Here is a 24096-nt window from a genome sequence, read left to right as displayed (position 1 = left end):
CGCGCTGCATCACCGAACTTGTAGTTTCTTCCCCGCCGTCCTCCCCGCTCCTCTGACAGTAAGAAACTTCCTTTCCCGGCAGGCGCCGCGGATCCCTCCTCCAGTTCTTAACCTCCCTCCTGCCGCCTCTCGCTCGCAGTCCAGCTGTCCAGCCGTGTGAGTGTCGGGGTGCTGATCGGGGTGCTGCGGGACTCCCCAGAGCCATGCCAGCGGTGGTGGACACGTGCTCCTTGGCCACTCCGGCGTCCGTCTGCCGGACCAAGCATCTGCATCTGCGCTGCAGCGTCGACTTCACTCGCCGGGCGCTGACGGGCACCGCCGCGCTCACGGTCCAGGCTCAGGAGGACAATCTGCGCAGCCTGGTACAGTGGACCGCGCGCCCAGCGCCGGGCGCCCGCCTCCGCCCCGAACCCCGCTGCGGCCCCTTCCCAGCCCCACGCCCCCGTCTGCTCCGCGCATCCCTGGGGGATACCCCGCAGCTCTTGCCCCTTCTTCTGCACCTCCTCCTTAGCTCCCACTCCTTTCTCAACGCCCTCTTCTTCAGCCCCCCTCAGCTTATTGCGCCCCCCTCCCAACCCCACCTCCAGGTCGGCATCCCTTCCCTCACCCCGTACTTGTGTCTCCGCCTCCCCCCAGTTCCCGGTCACATCCTAGTGCCACATCCACGCCGCGCTCCTCACCCAGCGCTCAGGTTTCAGTTTGGCACGAACCCCCTCACCCCCATAGTCCTAGTTCCCAGCGTTAAGGACCCCTGTAGCCTCCCCGTTTCCTCGGCCCAGAACTCCCTTCTCGGGCCCCAGAGTTCTTCCAGTCCCCAGTGCACCGTCCTCAGCCCACACTCTCATCTAAGTGCCTGATCCCACGCTCCCCTCCCAGGCACCTTCATTTTCACCCCGTGGGCCCGCAGGATCCTTCCCTCCGCCTCACTGCCAGTCGTTCTCAAACCCCTTGGGGTGCCCAACACCAGACCCCTCTCTCCGCCCAGCTTACAGTCTCTGCCAACTCTAGAAGCAGCTCTTTTTCTCCAGGGTCATCGCCCTGCCTGCCTTTGATTCTTGCCACCCTTCTCTTCTAATAATTGAAGGATGGGTGGGCCATTCAAGCTTTCTAAGGATGTCTCCATTCAATCTATTAGTTGCGGGTTCCAAAGAGAGACTGTTGACTGTGCTTTTTTAGAAAAGATGTACTTCTAAAAGCTCTCCAGCTCCTTGAGTGATGGAAAACTTGTTTAGATTCATAGAATTTTATCCGACCCACATAACCTGCCTTCAATGTTCTCACTCAGATTATCTGATCGTGTTTGGATTGTACCTTTCCACCTGGAGAATTCCATAGACATTTTAGAAGTCAGAGAGGGACAGAAAAGGCCAGCCACAGTGTATTTTGCATAAAGTAGTGTGGTGATATCTACTGTAGTTTAGGTCAGCATTTGTGGTTTTCATGCCTTTTTCCTGCTTGTGTAATAGGCCTATATTTTGAGTTCATTGATATGAAATAATATAGCACATAACTTTCTTACTTTTGTCCGTTGACATTTTGTTAGACTGATTCTGATTTGAAAAATGGGTTGACTCCTCTATGTATTGATATGTAGTTACCAAAAGTGCTATAAGGAAGAAAATAAAAGCATTATAAGCAAGAAAGTGACCGTTTTCTTATACGTTGTACTTTGGTCTTCTGGAAGTACCATGTTATCTTTTATAGCAGGCAACTTTCCCCAGGCAGGATTGGCTGAGCTAAAGTCCTGTTTCAATGCAACCTCTTCTTTTATTAAAAGAAACAAATTTTTAAATGTATTTTCATTGATTTCAGAGAGGAAGAGAGAGAGAAACATCAGTGATGAGAGAGAATCATTGATCAGCTGCCTCCTTCCTGCAAGACCCACAATGGGGATTGAGACTGCAACCCAGGCTTGTGCTCTGATGGGTGTGTCACCTCCTGGTTCATAGGTCGACGCTCAATCTCTGAGCCACACCAACTGGACTAAAAGAAGTGAATTTTGATAGCTTATCACTGCTTAAGACCTTGCACTCTACCTATTTTGTAAAAAATAAAGTTTTACCTCTGCTCCATCAGTAAGCAAGAATCAGGAGGCCTACATTTTGAAAAGAATGTCCCAATCAAAAAATCTGCCCATTGTTTTTACACCCCCCCAAATCTAGAGAAAAGATTTTTAGATTATGATTTCTCATTGGCATGCCTATTTAGTCAATTAGAGCCTGGAATTATAATTATGTTATACAAGGAAGGCTAGTTATAGTACAGTGACATCTGTTTATTATTGTTTGCTTATTTGTAACAATAACTTGAGACCAAGAGTTTAGTTTTGTTTATTTGAGTTAACTTGTTTCTTCCACTAGATTATGGACTCTTATAGGTGGGGATGGTGTTTCATGTCTCTGTGTACCTCAGCTTTTAACTAGTACCTGGCATCTAAAGAACACTCAAAAGTGTGATGAATTAATGGATAAATTCCGTTAGAAAGCAGTACCTACGCTTAATATGGCTGCAGTGATAGTCCTGCTAAGTGTATCTTCAAGGTGAGGTGGCATCACATCTCACCATCACCATCACCCATAGAGGGACCCAGTGCCAGGACTGGGTGAGGACATCATGTGTTCTTTTCATCTTGCATTCTTGGAATCCATGCTGCTGAGGAATGCGGAAGGAGTTCTAATAGGATGAATTCCCAGCTTTTCTAAAAATCCTTCTGGAGCTTTTTGTTACTAGCACTGAAGTGTAGTACTCCTTTGTGATTACTTTCAAGCATTTGTTTCTCTTATTGACATTTTCAACTTGTAGGTGTTCTTTCAGTGCTAAAAAGAGCTTTTAATGTCTTGGCCACGATCACATAATAATAAGAGGCAGAAGGCAGGAATTGAACATAGCTCTTTCTGATTGCAAACTCTCCAGGCTACGCTGGGAATCAAATCAATTTTGGTTTTAATTCATAACCCCCTAGTTTTTTGTGTATGTATTTTTTTTAATTACAGCACCCTGTAAATAAAACGTAGAAAATGTAAATAGAGACATAATAATGAGGCATAACACTTTTTTATTTAAGCCCTGTTTTGTTGCAGAAAGAATTTGAGGCTGCTTCAAACAACAGATACAGTATAATAAGACTAAAAGTAAAGAAGTTAGAGGAAGAGAGAATAAGGATAGGAGAAGCAAACACATGCTGTAAAGCCCAGACACAAAAACAGAATTGGGCCCCAAGATTGACATGGAACAACATCCCAGCAGCCTGTGCAAAGTGAGGATCAGTTACATAGTCCTCAGCTGAGGCTTAGGACTTGATTTACACAGCTTAAACAAAGCATTTTCTATTTTTTCTTGGTTTGGGATGTGCTTCATGTATTGACATCTACTATTTTTCAGGCACTGTACTAAACCCTGGGAATGCAAACCTAAGTAACATTCACTTTTTAAAAAAAAATATTTTTTATTATGCAGAGAGGAAGGGAGAGGGTGAGAGAGAGACAGAAACATCAGTGATGAGAGAGAATCACTGATCAGCTGCCTCCTGCACATCCCCCACTGGGGATTGAGCTGCAATTCATACCTTGACCAGGAATCGAACCGTGACCTCCTGGTTTATAGGTCAATGCCCAACCACTGAGCCACACCAGCCAGGCAAGACAACCAGCCTCTAACTCCCCATATTTCTTGGCCTTCTAGCTCCCCATGCTATTCCAGGCCAGATTTTAAGGAAAAGATGCCAAAGATGGTGAAATCAGACTATAGGCAGTTCTAAGGCAGGGCTAGACCTAGGGTAGTGGTAGAAGGAAAGAAAAGGAAGTGTGAGCACACTGTGAAAGAATAACTTGTTAATGGGCTGTGTGGGATTGGGAAGTGGGATAGATTGTAGATTATTTGAATGTTTAAAAAGTTAGGTACCTTGAGGAGCTCCATTAACAGAATAGAGAAATCAGGGAAGAAAGCTGAGTTGGGAGACATAATGGTAGCTTCATTTTTAGAAGCCTATTGAAAATGAGGCAATATTTCCCATGAAAATGTTAAGCAAATAATTAGAAATATACAGCTGAGGTCCTAGGGAGGGGCCACAACTGTAGAAACAGACTGGTGTTCATCAGCACAGTGGTATTAGTTGATGATGTGGGCATGACTCAGCGGTAGGGAGTGAAGAATATGGACTAAGGCTGGAACACTGGGACATATCCATATCTAGTAGTTAGAAGGGAGGGGAAGGGAAAAGTACTAGACCAGTAGGAGATCCATTTATGGGTAAAATCAGTGAAGCCAAAGAAAAAACTTTAAACAGATTGTGTGGTCCATGAGGGCTATGAGTAGACAGAGGTCAGGGTTACTTACTGACAGAAAAGACCTGTGGATCAGAAAGACTGTCCTTTCACTAGCGGCGGAGCTAGAAGCCAGATTGAAGTAGGGAAGGGAGGAGAGATTGATGAAGTGGATATATGTTGGGGTCCAACCCCAGCAGGTCCAGGGGCTCCCAAAGGTGTGGACGGAGTTGGCGAAAAAGGAATGACACGGAGACAGCGTTCAGTTGATCAGCAGCCTAGCCAGGTTCTCTAGCCAGGATCTCCAGCCAGGTTCTGTGATTTATTGTCTTGTAACATCTGTATTTATACCAGTTGATTTTAATCCTATCAATTTCTATTCCAAAGGTTAGGGCGTTTCTTATCTCCATTTCAGGGAGTAAAGATTATGTAGTTTAAGCGTGATTGTTCGTAGTTAAAGTGATTAACTACCCGCCTGGCACTTAGTTAAGGGGTTTTATTCCCTCCCTAACTCCAGGGAAAAATCCCTACCTGGGGAAACAACCTTTCTTGGAGAGGTGACGTTGGTTAAAACACATAGCGCTAAGAAGGGGAGCAAACATATTAAGAACAGTATGCCATATACGCCAGGTCCCTTGAAACATATGCTGTGCAGATGTTTCTTGCCTGCAGCGACTGTGTCAAGCAGCAAGGATGGACCGGCTTCCGGCAGATATAGCAGTCATAGATTGCCCTTGGAGTTTAAAAAGGAAAGACAAAAATCAATAGTTATCAGAGTGAGCAGGAGCATCAAGTGAAGTTTTAAAAATATGAAATAGTCTTGTGACATAGAAAGTTTGATGATTCTAGAACGAGAAATGGTTGAAAGACAAAGGGTATGGTGTTCAGGGCTCAGATAGGGGATTATTGGGATGGAAAAGACTCATACTTGCTGTCACTTCCTTCCTGGCCAAAGCAGTTGTCCTTAATCAGCCATGGCAAGTAGCTATGCTCTCCCAATCCTGTAGGTCATTGGGTCAGAGTTGCCATATCAAGTTGGGCTTTCTGTAGATACACAACAGCAGCAATTACGGTGTTTATTTGCCCAACAAGTGCCAAGGTTTGTTTTAATTTTTTAAGTGCATAGGAGTTGGACTATATTAATTCTAGGAAGAAACATGGTAAGATATATTGAGTCATGATAACAGAAACCTAAGTTGTAGATGAATATTTTCATAGCAGAGAAGTTTTAGGAGATAGAAGCACAGACATTTGTTTGACTTTTACTAAAAGCCCCAGATTTGTGTGACTATCCCAGACTTACCACTATGTAAAAAACTTTTAGAACCCAAAAATTTTCAGGAAGTTTGGGCCCCGAGAGAGGGGGCTTATGCTAACTTTTGCCTCCTTTAATTCCTGAATTTCACTCTGTGTCTTACTCTCCATAAGCAGCTAGTTCTACTCTGTAATCATTGCAGTTGACCTATTTCTAATATTAGTTTTCTCTGGTGTATAAAGCTATCTATATATATATAAAGCCAGCCACCTGAATGCTGGAACGACCAGTCGCTATGGCGCCCAATGCGGTCAGCGAACCAGCCCAATTGGAGGTTGGGTCTGGCTGGCCAACCTCCTGCAGCCCCTCCCCCCGCCCAGCCCCATCCCAGATGGGCCTCCACCACCCCAATTGGCCCACGGCCCCTCCCCCCAGCCAGCTCTGCCCCCATTCAGCCCCCCCACCCTGATCAGGGGCAGGGCAGGCCAGCCAACCACCCATGGCCCCTCCACAGGCTGCTGGCCCCCAATTGGCCCCACCCACCCAATTCTAGGGCGGGGCCAGCCAGCCCACATCCCCTCCCCATGGCTGGCCCCACACCCAATCAGCCCCCACCATCCCCATCGGCCTGCAGCCCCTACCCCCAGCCAGCCTGGCCCTGATTAGGGCGGGCCAGTCAGCCAGCCTCCCGCCTTCTCCTCCTCCTGACAGGACCAGCTCCAATCTGACCCGATTGGGGCTGATTGCACTTGGCCTCTAGTTTTCTTATAACTTAAAAGGATTAATTTAATTCTAGATTTTGGATACAAAGGACCTTACAATAGAAAAAGTGGTCATCAACGGACAAGAAGTCAAATATGTTCTTGGAGAAAGACAAAGTTACAAAGGATCACCCATGGAAATCTCTCTTCCCATTGCTCTGAGCAAGTATGAATATTACCCTCTTTCACAGCTAAATAATAGAGGAATATATTTTCTATTAATTTAAACCTTTTTTCTTTTCTGTTTTTAGTTTGTGTGTATGAAGTAATTGGTACACTATGCCCACTGATCTGTTACTCAGATTGAAGCTCATATAAGTGAAAATTATATGTTCTTAAGATACTAAAGAAATTCTTTGCATGAAATACTCAAGAATAGGACTTTTGATAACTGTTACTTCTTTACTCATCATGTTACCAATATCTAGTAAAATGTGATAGTGGGAGCATGCTATCTTAAGGAGGTATTTCAAGATCACCTGGGAAGCTTTTGCAAGCTGCACATTTTTCACCTTTGCCAAGAGGCCAGCCACTTTTATTAATGGAATAATAACAGTGACAAACAGAGAACCATTTCTATGTCATAATCTTGAGATAAGTGCTTTAGATGCAATCTTTTACCTAATCCTTACAGTAACCCTCTGGGTAGGATCTGCACTTTACAGATGAGGAAAGGAAAACTCGAAGTAAGTAACTTATTCAAGAAATGGCAGCCAGAATTGTCATATTAGGAGTATATTCCACTCCTTGATATATTGGGGAAGAGAAAAGGGCAGAAAATCACTGGCCTAGAACAAGGGTGATCTTCCCCACCTTTTAGTGGCCAAGTTTCCATGACTTCTCTTTCCACTTAAGAAAAAGAAAGGAAAAACCCACACATCATTTGTGAGGTGGATGTCATTAACCCCATTCTACAGGTGAAGCAACTATGACATAGGGAGGTCAAATAATTAGCACAAGTAAGTGGCAGTCAGGACTCAAACGCAAGCATGGCTGCTGGTTCCCCGCACTGTCTTGCTGTTTCCTCACTGTCTGTGCTGTTCAAACTATTGGGGCGAAGGATTAGTTTTTGTTATTTCTAATCTGCCACAGACGGATACTTTTGTTGAATGCAATCAAAATGAAATACAGGGAAGAAGAGATTAATCCAAGCACACAGTTTTTATTACTAGATTCCACAAACAAAAACGACTCAATGTTTCTAAAAGCTTATTCTCAATTTCTTGACGTAACCTTGTTTAGTAACAGTTTGCAGTTTAGTAACTGCAATACATCATACTCTGGACTCACTGCTGTGTAGTCCAAGTTTCAAAATTATTTCTTCAATTTTCCCACAATCATAAAAGATTACATTGTACCTCACACACAAAAAGCTGGGGTATTCTAATATTAGTTCCTGTTACATCTTCATAAGCAGTTAGTTTGGTAGAATGGAAAGGATACAGGCTGGCATTCAGGTAGGAATGTGAGAGGCAAACTTACCCACTTAGGACGTGACATTTCTAGAGCTTACTCTCAATCAGTAACAAGACCACGTAAAATATTATTTCTGTTACTTAATAATGTTAAAATATTATTTCTGTTGATATTATGAATTCAGATTTTAGTTAGATTGAATTATACTGTACTAATATATTGGTTTGTTTCTTATAGAAATCAAGAAGTGGTTATAGAAATTTCTTTTGAAACATCGCCAAAATCTTCTGCCCTGCAGTGGCTCACTCCTGAACAAACTTCTGGGAAGGAGCACCCATATCTCTTTAGTCAGTGCCAGGTAAAAAGAATTCAGAATGAGTTATTATTCCCAGCTCATGAAGTTGAATGAAGCAAAGTAGACAGTGGTCTTATGGATACATGGGTTTTACCTAAGATAGCAATTTAATTAATCTTCTATTGTAAAAATAACATTTTCATTTCTATCTCTCACTATTAATGGATTCACATATTATTTTAACAAAAGAAACATTCTTTAATTTGAAAACATGTCTACCTAGATTGGACTATCTGGGTCATATTTATATTGATATCCCAGCACCTAACTTAGAACTTGGCATACAGTTTACACTTAATAAATGGTCATAAAATGAAAGGAAAATGTTAATAAAACAAAATCTGTACTGATTATGAACATTGTTAACAATAAAGAAGTAGAAAGTGAAAGATCAGATTCCCTAATTCTCTCCAGACATCATTACCTAGAGTACTCACCATTGAGGTAGGTGCATAGCCCCTCCAATCTCCTTACACATGCACAAAGTATATACTAAATGTACCTTTAAAACAATATGATTTAAACATCTGTTTAAAATCTAAGAGTAGAGACAATTTATCATAAAAATAGTAAGTATCAAACTCTGTTCTGAAAGGAAAAAACACCACCTAATTCTGTCAGTAATCAAATAGTTGACATTAAAGGAAGCCACTTCATTAGCTGCTTATTATATTTCCAAGCATTGTGTTAGATACTTTGCATATTTTAATCCTAATATTCCTGCATAGCAGATATTATGGTAGGCTCAAATTTGAATGCAAGTCTATAAAAAAGGAAGCAATGTTGGCACGTGAATTAGACATGGTTACTTTCTTTTGCCAATTGAAATACCTTTTCAATCTAAGAAACCCTTAGATTTAACCTGAAAGAGATAGAACGCTCTAGGCAAGAATGTACAAGCTGTGCACTCTCTTAGTAATACCTGATTCTAAGTAATTCTTATAGAGTGTCCATAAATTAAAGTTGGCAGGAACTGCGAGATTCGTGAGCCATACGAATGTGAATTTTGAATATTATTCCATTTCTTATTGGCAACAGTTTTTGAAATAGAAGAAAGATTTCAGTTAAATTCAGAAATTATTGCAGTTCATAGGAAGCATGTAAATACGATTTTGGTTGAGAAATTTGTTTACAATTGTCCTCTCTGCATATTTGCCTGTGTTTGATCTTATCTAGTGAAATGCATATAATAACTCCTTGGCATTGCCGAGTCACCTAACCAGAGCCCGTGAAAGAACTTAAAAAGCATGGTCTTGAAACCTCATTTTGGGCGAGAGAACCAGGTGGTTCTTCTGGTTCTACTCCATTCATCTAGAAGTCAGTTGGGATCTCATATCTTTGGAGAAGCTACTAGATCTGAAGTGAAAAGGGCAGGAGTTTGGGGTTTTAAGGAAGTTTGTGGTGTCATGAAGTCTGTCTATGAATTACAACAGTCGCAGAGAGAGAACATTAGTATCAGCATTCCTTTAGACTCAGTAGACTCTCAATAAGGCTGGGTTGCTTTGCTCACCAGCAACAAATACAGACTTAGTTGTAAACAGGCCAAGACCTAAAACTGTAGGTGCTCTGCCACCCTTCTCCATGGAACCCATGTTGATGACAGACTGATGTGGAAGCAAAGGAACACTTTACATATTTCATGAATGAACTTGCCTGCATGGTATTGAGAGAGACTGTTCTTCCTCCTTTTCTGCCTAGTTTTTACCTTCAGGGTTTGTTGCAAGATTGGAAACATCAAGACTCAAGCAGCGTTTTCCAAGCTGTGTCTCAGAACACTGGCATCCCATTAGCTGTTACTCACCAGAGAAAAATGGGTTTCATGTTAAAAAAAAAGAGGTGTGAAAACAGGCTTCTTTATTTTAGGTTTCTTCAGAGGCTTCAGGACACAATGTTCCTAGTGACTCCCCAAGATCCCAAGTGTATTTCACCAAATAGCCCTTTTTTCCTAACAGCTTCTCGCTGGGCACTACTGTTACTCAGAGCACAGAGTAGGAAACACTGCGTAGCATTGCTTTATTTTCCAGCCTGAAATGCGATCATTGAGCATGCATTAAAATGGAAAATCAGATTTTTTAAATTGGCAAATACATTTTTGCTACTTTAAAAGATCCCAAGAATTGTGAGATGTGTTTTTATCTTTAAAAAGAATGTGTCTAAGGACAATGCTGCAATTCTAATGATTTTTTTTTTTTTTTTTTTTTTGGTAGTGATTTGGTTTATAAGAAAGGGAACCAACTGTTTCTTGTTCTCTCTCCCCCTCCCAGGCCATCCACTGCCGAGCAATTCTCCCTTGCCAGGACACGCCTTCTGTGAAGTTAACCTACAGTGCAGAGGTAAATACCACAATTATTCACTGAATTAAGTGATTCATGTAAGTAAATGTAATATAAATGATAAGCAGAGATAAGCATTGAATTTTTGTTTAATTAAATTTTACCTGAAATATGTACAAAAGAGGCTGTGGACCTCATTTTGAATTTCTGTTTTAAAGGCAGTTTTGAACATAAGTTTAAAAAAAAAGAGAGAAATGAGTAGCATTCTGAATTTAAAAAGAATTCAGAATTCTGCACCTAAAAATAAGATTATAGGAACAATTTTTTTTAAACTTTAAAAAATGGACATTTGCAGAATAAAAGTTCTGTGAATGTACTCTATACCCATATAAACATCTAACAGGCATATATGACAAATTTTTCTATACATTTCCAACTTATTCTTGTCCTGGGTACTGCTAATCCTTTTAGGAAAAGGTGAATTTTAGTTAGTAAATCAATACTATCCCGGAGGCCAGACTACTTAGACCAGTGGTCAACAGAGCCAAATATCTACAGTACTTCTTCAAAATAGACTCGCCCAGGCCGAAAACCGACTTCTGCGCATGGGCCACGAAGTTTCAATGCACCGTCCGCATGCCCGCACATGGTATTTTGTGGAAGAGCCACACTCAAGGGGCCAAAGAGCCGCATGTGGCTCGCGAGCCGCAGTTTGCTGACCACGGACTTGGACCGAGCCAATAGAATTGAAGACTAACCTGTGTTTATGGGGCCTTCTTGATCCCCAGATCATCCTACAACCAACCTACACCGTATAACATATCACTGTGTAAATGAAGGGAGGAAACAGAACCAAATTATTTTCTGAATGCTTATAGTTCTAGGGTCCATGGTGATTATAGCACTTGGTTCTGGAGCTTCCGATTCTGTGCCTGCCTGCTTTGAGTACTAGACCATGCAAGAAAAATCTAGCTCTTACTAGAATGGGTGCTCGCTGGATCATTAATATTCAGAGGATAGTCCTGATTCTGGCACTCATTAGAAACAAAACTTTCAGAAGCATGGAGCTGGGGTGCACATTTAAGTGTCTGTACCGTTTGCGCCAGAAGGATCTTTTCCATACAAATTTCCAGAGAAAATTATTTTACAGTTCTTGGCAATAACTTTCAGTTTCTCATACGATGACCCTTTAAAAGTCCTTCTATTTTTTAACTCCAAGTTTAAGTTTTAAATATAAAATTGTTCCAAACTGTATTGTCTGTCCTAAAGTGAATGTAGGAGCCTTTGAACCTGTAGAGGGGAGAGGTGGTGGTGGCTGTCATTGCCGGGCATGGTGCTGGCTCTTTGTGTGTGTTATTTATTCCCTGCAGCAGGCCTATAAAGTATTAGCCTCATTTGATGGAGAAACAGAGGCTCAGGGAGGTTCTTTGCCCAAATCCAGGCAGTTAGTAAGTGGCAGAGCTGGGATTTTAATTTAGTTTCTACCAAGTGTTCTTAATATGGATGGATGAATAGATAGATAGTTCACATTTGCTTTTAAAGAAGCCAGTTTTACATATTGCTAATTCTATTTACAAAGCTGATACATCTGAACTTATTGGGTTCAGGGTCTATTTATTATATAGGTAGTCACAAATTGGGGGGAAAAGGTTATGTTACATAAGTAGTTCAAGAAACATAGGACCTTTTGCTTAAAACTGGAAATGATTTTTCTTGTCCATGAGGTGTCTGTCCCTAAAGAACTGGTAGCACTTATGAGTGCCATTCGGGATGGAGAAGCACCTGACCCAGGAGATCCGAGCAGGAAAATATACAGATTCAGCCAAAAAGTAAGTTCTTAGGGTCTGGATTTTCCTATTTAGTTGGTGGTTGAACTATAAATAGCTCTTACCTATCCAGGGAGCAAAATTGCTTTTGAAATATTTCAGAATTTAGAAAGCGGCTTGTTTTTCCTTTTTTCATCATTTCTTTTTCTTTTGTGCTTTTAAAATATTTTGTTCTACTTATAGTGTCATGTTGAAGAAAGAGGTTGCTAGATAGGCAGAGTAGGGGGCATGCCAGATCCCATTTTTCCTCATCCCAGTTAGTAGCAGGTTTCCTATTCCTTTAAGTTATTATACTTTCTCCTGCCCTGGTACCAGACTGTGGTCCTTTAGTGTTTACAAATGGAAGAGCAGTTTTAGGAAAAAAAAAAAAAAAAAAATCCTGGTACAGTTGTTTTAAGTTAAAATTTTTATGTAGCACAGTGGACAATTTTGCTCCCACCCCAGCTTCTGAGATTCCAAGCTCCCAAACCTTCAGCATCTTCTTACTGCTGAATTATTTTGTTTTTCTCTTAAATTACACCAGGAGTGGTTTAGAAAAATGAGGCTTTTTAAAAAAAATTTTAAATCAAGAAAAAAACCTAAAAGAAGGGTCCAATTGTCTTAGAGGTTAATTTTTGAGAAATGCTTAAAATATATCTTGTGCAATATATTTTTCACATTTCAGAAGCCTTCCTTCCTAATGGAATAAAAGGGAAATAGATGTTTTGAAATGTTGTACATTACAATTTTGATCTCTTAAAAATAAGAACTATTTGAGAAGTACAAAAGGAAAGTAATCCATACTACTGTTTGGACATTCAAAAGGAAATTCACTTATTTTTAATACAAATTGTATTACTTTGTAACATTTTCAAACACTAATTCAAGCATGTGGTGTGTTTTGTTTGCCCCCTTTAGGTCCCGATTCCCTGCTACTTGATTGCTTTAGTTGTTGGAGCTTTAGAAAGCAGGTGAGCTTTTAGACAAATTTTGAGGTTTATAGAAAGATTGAACCTTAGGCATCTTGAACATTTGTTTGGGATAACCTAGTCGGCCATTTGTGTGTTTTTTAACATATCAAGCTGACAGTTCTAGAAACATTAAAATCTAATTATAAAATGCTAGAGGCCTGGTGCATGGATTCCCTCGGCCTGCCCTGCGCCCTCTCACAATTCAGGACTCTGCGAGGGATGTCGGAGAGCCGATTTCAGCCCGGTCCCCGCAGGCCAGGCCAAGGGACCCCACCAGATCACAAATCCATGCACTGGGCCTCTAGTATACATATAAGACCTTTGGTTAATCTTTTCCCACCCTCCCTCTAACCCCCCTTTGCTCTGAGATTCATCAGTCTGTTCCATGTTTCTATGCCTGTGTGTTGAGCATCTGCCCCCTGGTGATCAGTGCATGTCATAGCTATCAGTCAAATGGTCGAACGGTTGCTTAGGCTTTTATATATATAGATAACAAATTAATTTTAAATTAAAAAACCTTTACCGGTCACTGACTGCTTAGATTCTCCAAGTATGATAGACTGAGCATGCACTTACCTTTAGTTAGAGGTCTGGATTCTAATGGAAACTTGGACCAGTCACTTCTCATAGCCTCCTTGTCGTCATTGTAATGATATCTCCCTTCCCTGCCTCATAGGGTGTTTATGTGAAACAAAGGAGATAAAAGATATGAAAGCACTTGGAAGTCTATAAATATGCAAGACATATAAAATATTTTATTAAAATTTTACCAATATACAGAGTGCCCTTCCTTAATTTTTTTGTTTATTTCTAAATAACTAAAAAATAAGAATATCTTTAGTAACTACACTCCCTAAATTGCCAGAAATAAGGACATGATAGAGAAATCAGGCAAACACAGATTCTGATCCTAGCTCCAGTAGTTACTAGCTATGTCCGTGGGTTTCATTTTTTTCATCTAAAAGCTAGAAATAATAATATGGATTTCAAAGGCTTTTTGTGAGGATTAACAGACCTAACCAATGGGAAGCCATTCACTAAATGATGATTATAATGACTGTCACAGTAGCTGACAATTTTATTTTATTTTATTTTTTTAGTAGCTGACCATTTAAAAGATCTTATTATGAACCATCTCCAATGCATTATCCCATTGAATCCTCCCATCTCTGTAAAGTAGATATGGTTATTTTTCCCCCATTTACCAGTGCTTGGTGAGTTTTAGTAATTGGCTTAGCAGGGGTGGGCAAACTTTTTGTCTCGAGGGCCACATCCGGCCCGTGGGCCGTAGTTTGCCCACGGCTGGCTTAGAGTCATATAGCAAGGAAATGACAGAGCCAGGACCCAAACAGATCTAGGTTTCTGTGAGCTCACAACACAGACCCGTACTCTAGTGTGGCAGCTGCTGACCACATGAGGTCTGAGATGTGCTGTAAATGTAAAGTACACACTGGATTTCTAAGGGCTTAGTATGAAAAGAAACGTAAATCACATCACTACTCATTTTTTATGTTGATTACAGGCTGAAATAATATTTTGGATGTATTGGATTAAACAAAATATATTAAAATTATTTTTATCTATTTAATTTTGCTTTTTAAAAAATGTGGCCACTAGACCATTTGAAATTTCATCTGTAGCTCACATTTGTGGTTTTCATTAAATTTATGTTGAATCGCATTGGTTACCATTGCTACTCAGTGTGGTCTGCATTCCAATAGCTTAGGATCAACTGGGTGTTGGTTTAGAAAAGCAAATTCTTGGCCCCTGTCCCAAACTTACTACATCAGAATCTGTATTTTTACAAGCTCCCAGGTTATTTGTATGGACATGAAAGTTTGAGAAGCACTGTCATAGAGTTCACTTCCCCTCTGGGCCAATATCAAGGCAAGTCTTGTTGCTTGGAGTTTTGTGTTACATAACATATTTTAGATGAGAAAAAATATTTTTTAGTTTAAGCTCTATATAAGTGATATAGAGTTCTATTTGTTTCTTCCTTCTTATTGTGGTTTAAAAAGGACCCGGAATTTAACATCTTAACCATTTTTAAGTGTACAGTTCAGGAGTAATAACTACATTCACATTGTTGTGAAACAAATCTCCAGCACATTTTCGTCCTGCAAAACTGAAACTCTATACTCTTTAAGTAACAATTCCTCGCATCTCCCTCTCCCTGGCTCCTAGTGACCACCCTTGTACTTTCTGTTTCTATGAATTTGACTACTTTAAATACCTCATAAGTGGAATCATAGAGTATTTGTCCTTTTGTAACTGGTTTATCCACTTAGCATAACATCGTAAAGATTCGTCCATGTTGTAGTATGTCACAGGATTTCCTCACTTTTCTATTTGTTTCTTTTATAGAAGAGTGTTCAGCCTTTAAGTACATAACAAAGTTTACGTCCACCCCTGTTCTGGAAGAATCTCTTAGTGAGCTGCAAGTGGGTTTCTACAGTTGTGAGACTGAGGGAGGAAACTAGATCCCACATGTCTTACCAGAAGCCAGTAAACTAACCTTTGGCCCAGACTGTGTCTCCTTAGAGAGCTGCAGATCCATTGCTGCACACACAGCAGCAGGCTTGTGTCTCTGAGTGGACATTTAACCTCAGCCCTGCCCTGAGCACATGGTGACTCACACTCCTACTGGAGGATTTGTATACAGTGCTTTAAATCTCTCCTAGAGCCAGGTGCGTAATTTGCCTTGAATTTCTTTTTAATAGGCTTTTTAATTTTGCAGGCAGATTGGCCCGAGAACATTGGTATGGTCTGAGAAAGAGCAGGTGGAAAAGTCAGCTTATGAATTTTCTGAGGTTAGTCACCCTTTTTAACAATTGTGGTAGACGGTCATTTTAAGAATTTGAGTATGAAAGGTGATGGTGTTAGGTGATGTGATAAAAGAATCAAATACATCTTATTTTATGTGAATTTGCATCTGCTACATTTTTTGTATTGTTTTCATTTAAAATGAGCATCATTAACTTATAAGATTCATAGAAAGCAATATATACTTTTAAGAATTTATTATGCTAATGAAGACATACAAATATATATGCATTAATTTTCCAGACTGAAACTATGCTTAAAATTGCAGAAGATCTGGGAGGCCCATACGTATGGGGGCAGTATGACCTATTGGTCCTGCCACCATCCTTCCCTTATGGCGGCATGGAAAATCCTTGCCTCACTTTTGTAACTCCTACTCTGCTGGTAAGTGTACATATTTTTCATTTGAAATTGCGTTCTTCTCAAATATAAACCCAGGAATAGAGAACCTTAGATTTCCAATAATTTTTTTTAAAACATTTTATTTATATGACGCTTGTTTCTAATTTTATTGTTTATTGTGGTTATCATCATCTCATTTTTCAAAAGAAAATAATTTGGCCATTTGGGAGAAAAAAATATTTTGTGTAAGCTGTTTGGGATTTTAAGGGGTGGGGTGCTCTGTAACAGCAATCCATTGATGAATTATGTATCCAGACAAAGAAACTATACCATTTACATTTGGCATATAGGTACTGGTATAAAACAAACAAAGAAAAAACCCCTCACTTTACCTTCCTACAACCCAGTGAGTAGGATTAGCAACTAAATAAGGAAAATAAAATACATCATAGGAGACACTGTAAAATTTTTAAAAACATACTGTGGATTATAGAGAGGAAGAAGGTAAATAAGGGTAAATAAGAGCACATATAAAAAATGGAAGTAGGAGAAATGTCTCCCAGAAGTTAATTAGAAACAAGAATACTGGCCCTGCTGGTATTGGAAAATTTCTCTGGGATTAGGGAAGAATTATGCTGTTTTTTTAGTTCTGCATATTCTGTTTTATTTTCTAAATACATGTCTGTTTTGAACTCTTAGGCATGCCATGCAGAAATACAATGCCAGGGAGTTAATGCCAGAATAGTACATCTTGATATAGGCTGTAATTTGATTACTGAACTACTAAGGTCATTTTCTTCTTTTTTAGGCAGGTGACAAGTCCCTCTCCAATGTAAGTTAAACATTTGTTGTCATTGTCTTACCCTCATGAAATATTAAGTCAACTGAATTTAAAACTATCCATTGCATTGTTATGTTAAAGATACGGTTATAAAAGAATACTTGAGAATTCTTTTTTTTTTTTTTTGAGAATTCTTGTTGTAAAACATTGTTACATTAACTGTTATTAATAGTTAAATACATTAACCATTCTTAAATCCTTAGCAGATTTAAGAACATTTTATGGTTTTTATCTCTTCACATGTTCATTAAATATTTTTAATGAAGTGATGTATCCATTTAATTTAATATTTTCTAAATGAGTTTTTGTTCCTAATTTTTTTAAACTGTTACACTTTTTTGTCTTTTGCTAAATTGTATATTTTTTGATGAACTGAGTAATAACGTGAACCTCCCAGCTAAATGTTTAAAAAAATGAACTTAGAATTGAAAGAACTAGAATGTTTATATTTACATAGTGAGTTATTTTAGAATAAGGTAATGAATTTTACTACTAATTGCATCCATTGTTTCCTTTAGGTTATTGCACATGAAATATCTCATAGTTGGACAGGAAATCTAGTGACCAACAAAACTTGGGATCACTTTTGGTAAGATTTTTTCTTTTTATTGGTTCTTCATATTAATTTCTTTTCCTGCCTCCCACCACTCTGAATTGTTTTGTGTGTATATCTTGTTTGTCTTTGGTATCACCTCTTTGGTGCACAGATTTTTTTTTTTTTTTTATTCTGTAACACTTGTCGCAGTGTTAGGTAGAGTAGAGGTATTCGGTTTATGCTTGTTCTTTAGTTCCTGGGATAGTCACAGCTTAGGACACATAAAACCAGAACCATAGCCTAATTTTCCCTGCCTGCCCTCTGGTTGGCCAGGCATCCCATTGTTCTGGATTGGATGCAGGGAAGCACCCCGGGCAGCCGCCTAAATAGGAGTGGTCATGCTTTACAATTGCTTTACTTTGTAGAAAAGCCAAAAAGGAAATACCTTGTTGATTGTAATGCCTTTTCCTCTCAGCTGTGTCACTGTTTTTATTTTTATTTAAAATAAATTTTTCAGGTTAAATGAAGGACATACTGTGTACTTGGAACGCCACATTTGCGGACGGTTGTTTGGTGAAAGGTTCAGACACTTTCATGCTCTGGGAGGATGGGGAGAGCTACAGAATTCGGTAAATGAGTCATACTTTTAAAAGCAGTCATCCGAAATTGTATAGGTGTTCAAAAATTTAGGTTTGAAAGCACCTTTCCTCAGTAGCAACAAGAAAATCATTTTCACAGGGTGGAAAATCTAGCGGATGCTGGTATAATATTCTATTGGACTCTGCCCCAAATGTGTTCATGACCAGTAGGACCTCATTAGGTCTTTGCAAGTAAAATAGTCAGTTACTGTGTTTGAATTTTATTTGGTATATTTGTTACTTTAAAGTGCTATCTCCTGAAAGCTGAATTTTTGCCGGGGTCCAACCCCAGCGGGTCCAGGGGTCCCCAAAGGTGTGGACGGAGTCGGCGAAGAAGGTACGACACGGAGTCAGCGTTCAGCTGATCAGCAGCCTAGCCAGGATCTCCAGCCAGGATCTCCAGCCAAGTTCTGGTCTGGATCTCCAGCGAAGTTCTGCTTAGGATCTCCAGCCAGGTTCTGTGTCCATGTTGTCTTGCTAGGTTCTCCAGCCAGGTTCAGTAACCAGGTTCTAGTCAGGTTCTTTTGTCAATTTCTGTAGTCAGGTTCAGTCCAGGATCTTTTGCCATGTTCTCTCCCTAGGTTCTATCTCTAGGTTCTGAGGCCAGTTTCTGTCCAGGATCTTTTGCCATGTTCTCTCCAGCGAAGTTCTTCTGTCTCTAGAGAACGTTCTGTGTAGGTTCTGTGCCTTGGTTCTGTCTCTCTTGGTTCCGTATACTAAGTTCAAATATTACATACCTCTACTATCACCCATCAGCCTCTACAATTAAGAAAAGATCATTTAAACACATTGAATGATTATCAGAAACTATTAGGTGATATCAACTGGGTCAGGCCATATCTAAAAATAACCACTCTTGACTTAAAACCTCTATTTGACATTTTAAAGGGAGATTCTAACCCTAAGTCTCCCCGACAATTAACTGTAGAAGGAGAAAAGGCTATAGCAAAAATAGAACAGGCCATCAATAAACAGCAACTACAGTATCTAGATTATTCCAAATCTTGGGCCTTAATTATTCTAGCCACTAAATATACTCCTACAGGATGCTTGTGGCAGGAAGGACCATTAGAATGGATACATTTACCTGTCACTCCTAGGAAGATTGTACCACCCTATCCCTCCCTAGTGGCCACTCTCATTATCAAAGGTAGACGACGCAGTATCGAACTCTTTGGAAGAGAAGTTACTGAGATAATAATACCTTATAAAAGAGAACAATTAGACACACTATTACAATTTGAAGAAGAGTGGCAAATAGCTATAGGTAACTTCCCAGGACAAATTTTACATCATTTGCCAAGATCACCTATATTGCAATTTCTCTCCCTACATCCGTTTATATTTCCTATCAAATGTTCAAAAGAACCATTATCACCTCCTGCCTCCTTAGTATTCACAGATGGTTCCTCTAATGGTAGGGCAGTAACAATCATTGACTCAATAACCCATGTTCAACAAACTCTAGAGACGTCAGCTCAGAGAACAGAGCTTTTGGCAGTCATTTATGCTTTTGAACAATTGCAACAGGTTCCCTTTAACTTGTACACTGACTCTCAATATATAGTTAAATTATTTCCTCATATTGAGACCGCCTCTCTCCCACAAGGAAGAACAGCCATTTTCTCTTTGTTAACTCAGCTACAAACTTGCATTCACAAACGAGAAAAGGCTTTCTATATTGGACATATTAGAGCTCATTCCTGCCTACCAGGACCCTTAAGCGAAGGAAATTATCAGGCGGATTTACTAACTCGCCCAGTAGTTTGTACAGCTCTAGAAGAAGCCCGGCGGTCTCATGCCATTCACCATCAAAATGCTTCTGCTCTCCGTCTATATTATCGCATATCTAGAGAAGCTGCTCGAAGTATTGTGCGTGACTGCGGCCATTGTCCTACTCATTTTCCTAGCCCTGTTACTGGAGTTAATCCAAGAGGACTTAGACCCTGTGACTTATGGCAGATGGATATTACTCATGTCCCATCTTTTGGCAAACTTTGCTATGTGCATGTTTGTATTGATACCTTTTCTCATGTTATCCTTGCTTCTGCACGTACAGGAGAAGCCTTTAAAGATGTAAGTCAACATCTATTCCAATGCTTTTCCTACCTAGGAATACCAAGGGCACTTAAAACTGACAATGGGCCTGCCTATACCTCTAGAGCTTTTAAAAACTTATGCTCTACATTCGGCATCGCACATACTACAGGAATACCCTACAATCCTCAAGGCCAAGCAATAGTAGAAAGGGCTCACCAAACTTTAAAAACACAAATTAAAAAATTACAAGAAAATGAGTTTAAATATTCCTCTCCTCATCATGTTCTACAACATGCTCAATTTGTAATTAATATACTAAATGTAGATTCTGAAGGAAATTCCCCGATGTACAGGCATTGGAACCCTGATCTAACTAAACCTAAAGCCCTCGTCAAATGGAGAGACTTGCTTACAGGAGCCTGGAAGGGACCTGATGTACTTTTAACCCAGGGGAGAGGATATGCTTGTATATTTCCACAGGACGCAGACTCACCTGTGTGGATTCCAGACCGTCTAGTCCGACCTTATGTCTCACCGCCCGCCATCTCTGCCTCATCATAGCACACCTGACCAGTGCCCATCTGCAGGAGATGTGCAGCCCTGAGCTGGAACAATCTGTCCATTGGGAGGATCACATGTGCCTCCGTTTTGTCTTTCCACATGTCCCAGCTTTGCCCCACATCTCCTTTCCTTTTTCCTTTTTTTAAAATCTAACTACTTGTTTGCTGGTTCTTTGGCCGTTCTCCTTCTTTCCTGAACACAGCGTTTTCTAGAATCTCCCTACCCTACTGTTCCAGGAAGGGCACCTCCCTTTTATGCCGTGACTAGGGGTGTTTGGTATATGCCCCATACATGGAGTTGTCTTGTGCCAAGAGCCTGGGCTGAGAAAGCCCTGTTCTGGGACTCTCCTTTGTCCTGTATTGGCCCCTCTTACCCTTGTGTCAAGAGGGACCCTCTTCTTACAATCCAATTGCCCATAGCTGTTGCCTGAGCTCTCTGTTCATGCTGAGGTTGAAGCCGCATGGTGGCTGGTACCATGGATCTGTCTCTGGCCCAATGGCGTAAGCTGGGCCCTCTCTAGAGAAGAAACCTGAGTTCCCTATGATCAATGCCAGAGCCCCGCCAGCAGGCAAGGGGATCCTAAGGCAATTGCTGGGCATGGAGGCCAGAGGGACATAGGCTATCAAGGAGACAAAACTGAACCTCACATCACCCTACTTGGCCCAGAGATGGCTGGTAGTCAACGACGGGTAAGACTCCACAGGGTGGGGCAACCTAAGACAGGCACAGTCGGGGGCCAGTAGGAGAAAACTTGGGGTGCAACAAAGGTGGGGCACAGACCCCCCTCCCCAATGGTGCAGGGGCTTGAACACTCGCCCCTTCTGAGGAAGGTCTCCTGTCCCCATGGCTGCTTCCTGCTTCCCATGCCCAGCTCAGATCGGGACCCAGGTAAAGACAGAGACTGGCTGACAGCAGCTGCCCTCTCTCTGCAACAGGACTTGTTTCCCATTTCTACCTGGGACCACAGGGAAAGGGGAAGCTGAAGGAAAGGGCTGTGTCAGGATGCTGCCTTCTTCCCTTTCTTCTCCCTCTTTTTTCTAAACACTTCCATGCCTTGTAGTTCTTTTGTTTTCTCTTCCTTTTCTACTACCCTCCATTTGCCATATCAGCTGGATCCAGAGGGCACAGCTTACTCCTCCTCGGACATCGACACCACCATCAACCATGGCCCTGATGGACCCTTTGATGCAGCCCTTCAACTTGCTGACGCTTCGGGAAGCCTGTCGCCAGTGACGCCGCCCGCTAGCCAGACCAACAAAGACAATCAAACCAACAACTTGAGGACAGCTGAAATCCCTTGACTGAAGAGGCTGGCAACCTTCTACAGGAATGGGGCTCCTTCTGCGCTCCATCCACTATGTTTATAGCTATGCTCACTATCATTGCTTGCCACTCTTCTTCCCAGACTTAAATGGCCCAATCTGAGAGGTGGCCACTGATTTGCATGCGCTATCATTTAAAAAATAAAAAAGGGGGAATTTGCCGGGAGCCGGTCCATCCTTGCTGCTTGACACAGTCGCTGCAGGAAAGAAACATCTGCACAGCATATGTTTCAAGGGACCTGGCGTATATAGCATACTGTTCTTAATATGTTTGCTCCCCTTAGCGCTGTGTGTTTTAACCAAGGTCACCTCTCCAAGAAAGGTTGTTTCCCCAGGTAGGAATTTTTCCCTGAAGTCAGGGAGGGGATGCCTCTCCTAGAAAGGTTGTTTCCCCAGGTAGGAATTTTTCCCTGAAGTCAGGGAGGGGATGAAACTCCTTAACTAAGTGCCAGGCGGGTAGTTAATCACTACAAACAATCATGCTTAAGCTACATAATCTTTACTCCCTGGAATGGAGATAAGAAACGCCCTAACCTTTGTAATAGAAATTGACAGGATTAAAATCAACTGGTATAAATACGGATGTAACAAAACAATAAACAGCAGAACTTCGCTGGAGATCCAGACCAGAACTTGGCTGGAGATCCTGGCTAGAGATCCTGGCTAGGCTGCTGATGAACTGAATGCTGCCTCCGTGCCCTTCCTTCTTCGCCGACTCCATCCACACCTTTGGGGACCCCTGGACCTGCTGGGGTTGGACCCCGGCAAATTTTCTGTCCAGGCATTGAAACACTTTTCTAGTCTTTTACAAAGAATAAAGCTTATTACAGGGCAAGAAATACCATGGAACATTATGTAGGTAGCCATTCCATTAATAGGCTTCCAGAAATTTATGCTAACATATCCTACAGTTTCCAGTCTCTGAGTTTTGTATGTTCTAGACTCCCCTGAAATGTGCCACTGTGGGAAGTAATACTTCCTCACTAGTTTGTTTGCATGGTGGTAACTAGTCTTCATATTTGAACATTCATCCAACTTTGTGTCTTGCAGATAAAGACTTTTGGGGATACACATCCTTTCACCAAACTTGTGGTTGATCTGGCGAATGTAGACCCTGATATCGCATATTCTTCAGTTCCCTATGAGAAGGGCTTTGCTTTACTCTTTCACCTTGAGCAGCTTCTTGGAGGACCAGGCAAGTCATTGGCATTTTCTGAAATTATTTTTGGGGGGTAACATGAAGAACAAGAAAGAATTTTGAACTGTTGATTTTGCTCCATTTTATTCTTTCAGTTCCTTCTGTATGTAGTTGCTGAAGAAATCTGTATCATTTTCTAATGTTACCTCTCTACTTAAAATCTTGAACCACCAAGTTTCAAAATTGTGCTGCTTGACTTAAAAAAGCACACACACCAACTCATCAGTATTTTACAAGTTAGGAAAATATTACATATTCATTGAAAAAAAATGTGTGTGGTATAGAAGTTTATAAGAGTAAAAAGTGAGAGTTGCTCAGTGACCCTTTCCACTCCCCAGGGATAACCACTATTAGTGGTCTGGTGTGGATGGCTGCAGATATTTTTCAAAGTGTAAATGAACAAATAGGCAGATAAATATATATAATTGTTTTGATTACAGAAAAGGAATCATACTACATACTTACTCCATTTTCTTCAATTCAATATTTCACATATATCCTCCCATATCAGAATATACAAAGCTATCTCACACTTTTTAATGCCATCCTAGTATTACATGGTATGGACGTGCTGAGTTTATGTAACCTTCCCCGTTGCTGGGCGTGTAGGTATTCTCCTTTGTTGAAGGACTTTGAAAGCCCTTCCTCCTCTGGGCCCATTCTGCCCGTCCGATATTTCTCTCTTAATTGAGTCATTG

General features: G+C 40.8%; 1 protein-coding gene across 2 annotated transcripts in view; it reads left to right on the top strand.

Annotated features, from left to right (window-relative positions):
• The first annotated feature begins 117 nt into the window (after window positions 1–117).
• The window catches only part of LTA4H (leukotriene A4 hydrolase), a 32918-nt gene continuing 8939 nt past the window's right edge, over window positions 118–24096 (top strand). Inside the window, exons 1-12 of one of the 2 annotated variants that reach the window (XM_036296473.1) lie at window positions 118–362; window positions 6314–6444; window positions 7932–8052; window positions 10314–10382; window positions 12047–12151; window positions 13046–13098; window positions 15836–15908; window positions 16165–16305; window positions 17072–17095; window positions 17623–17693; window positions 18157–18268; window positions 23251–23395. In XM_036296473.1, coding sequence (XP_036152366.1) covers window positions 204–362; window positions 6314–6444; window positions 7932–8052; window positions 10314–10382; window positions 12047–12151; window positions 13046–13098; window positions 15836–15908; window positions 16165–16305; window positions 17072–17095; window positions 17623–17693; window positions 18157–18268; window positions 23251–23395 — 1204 coding nt within the window. In that variant the 5' untranslated portion in view covers window positions 118–203. The remainder of the gene's footprint in view (window positions 363–6313; window positions 6445–7931; window positions 8053–10313; window positions 10383–12046; window positions 12152–13045; window positions 13099–15835; window positions 15909–16164; window positions 16306–17071; window positions 17096–17622; window positions 17694–18156; window positions 18269–23250; window positions 23396–24096) is intronic. The other variant, XM_036296472.1, reaches the window with a different exon arrangement.

Source organism: Myotis myotis, unplaced genomic scaffold (assembly GCF_014108235.1).
Source record: "Myotis myotis isolate mMyoMyo1 unplaced genomic scaffold, mMyoMyo1.p scaffold_m19_p_3, whole genome shotgun sequence".
NCBI lineage: Eukaryota > Metazoa > Chordata > Mammalia > Chiroptera > Vespertilionidae > Myotis > Myotis myotis.
The sequence above is the reverse complement of the archived record's forward strand: the minus strand, read 5'-3'. Positions and strand labels throughout refer to the sequence as shown.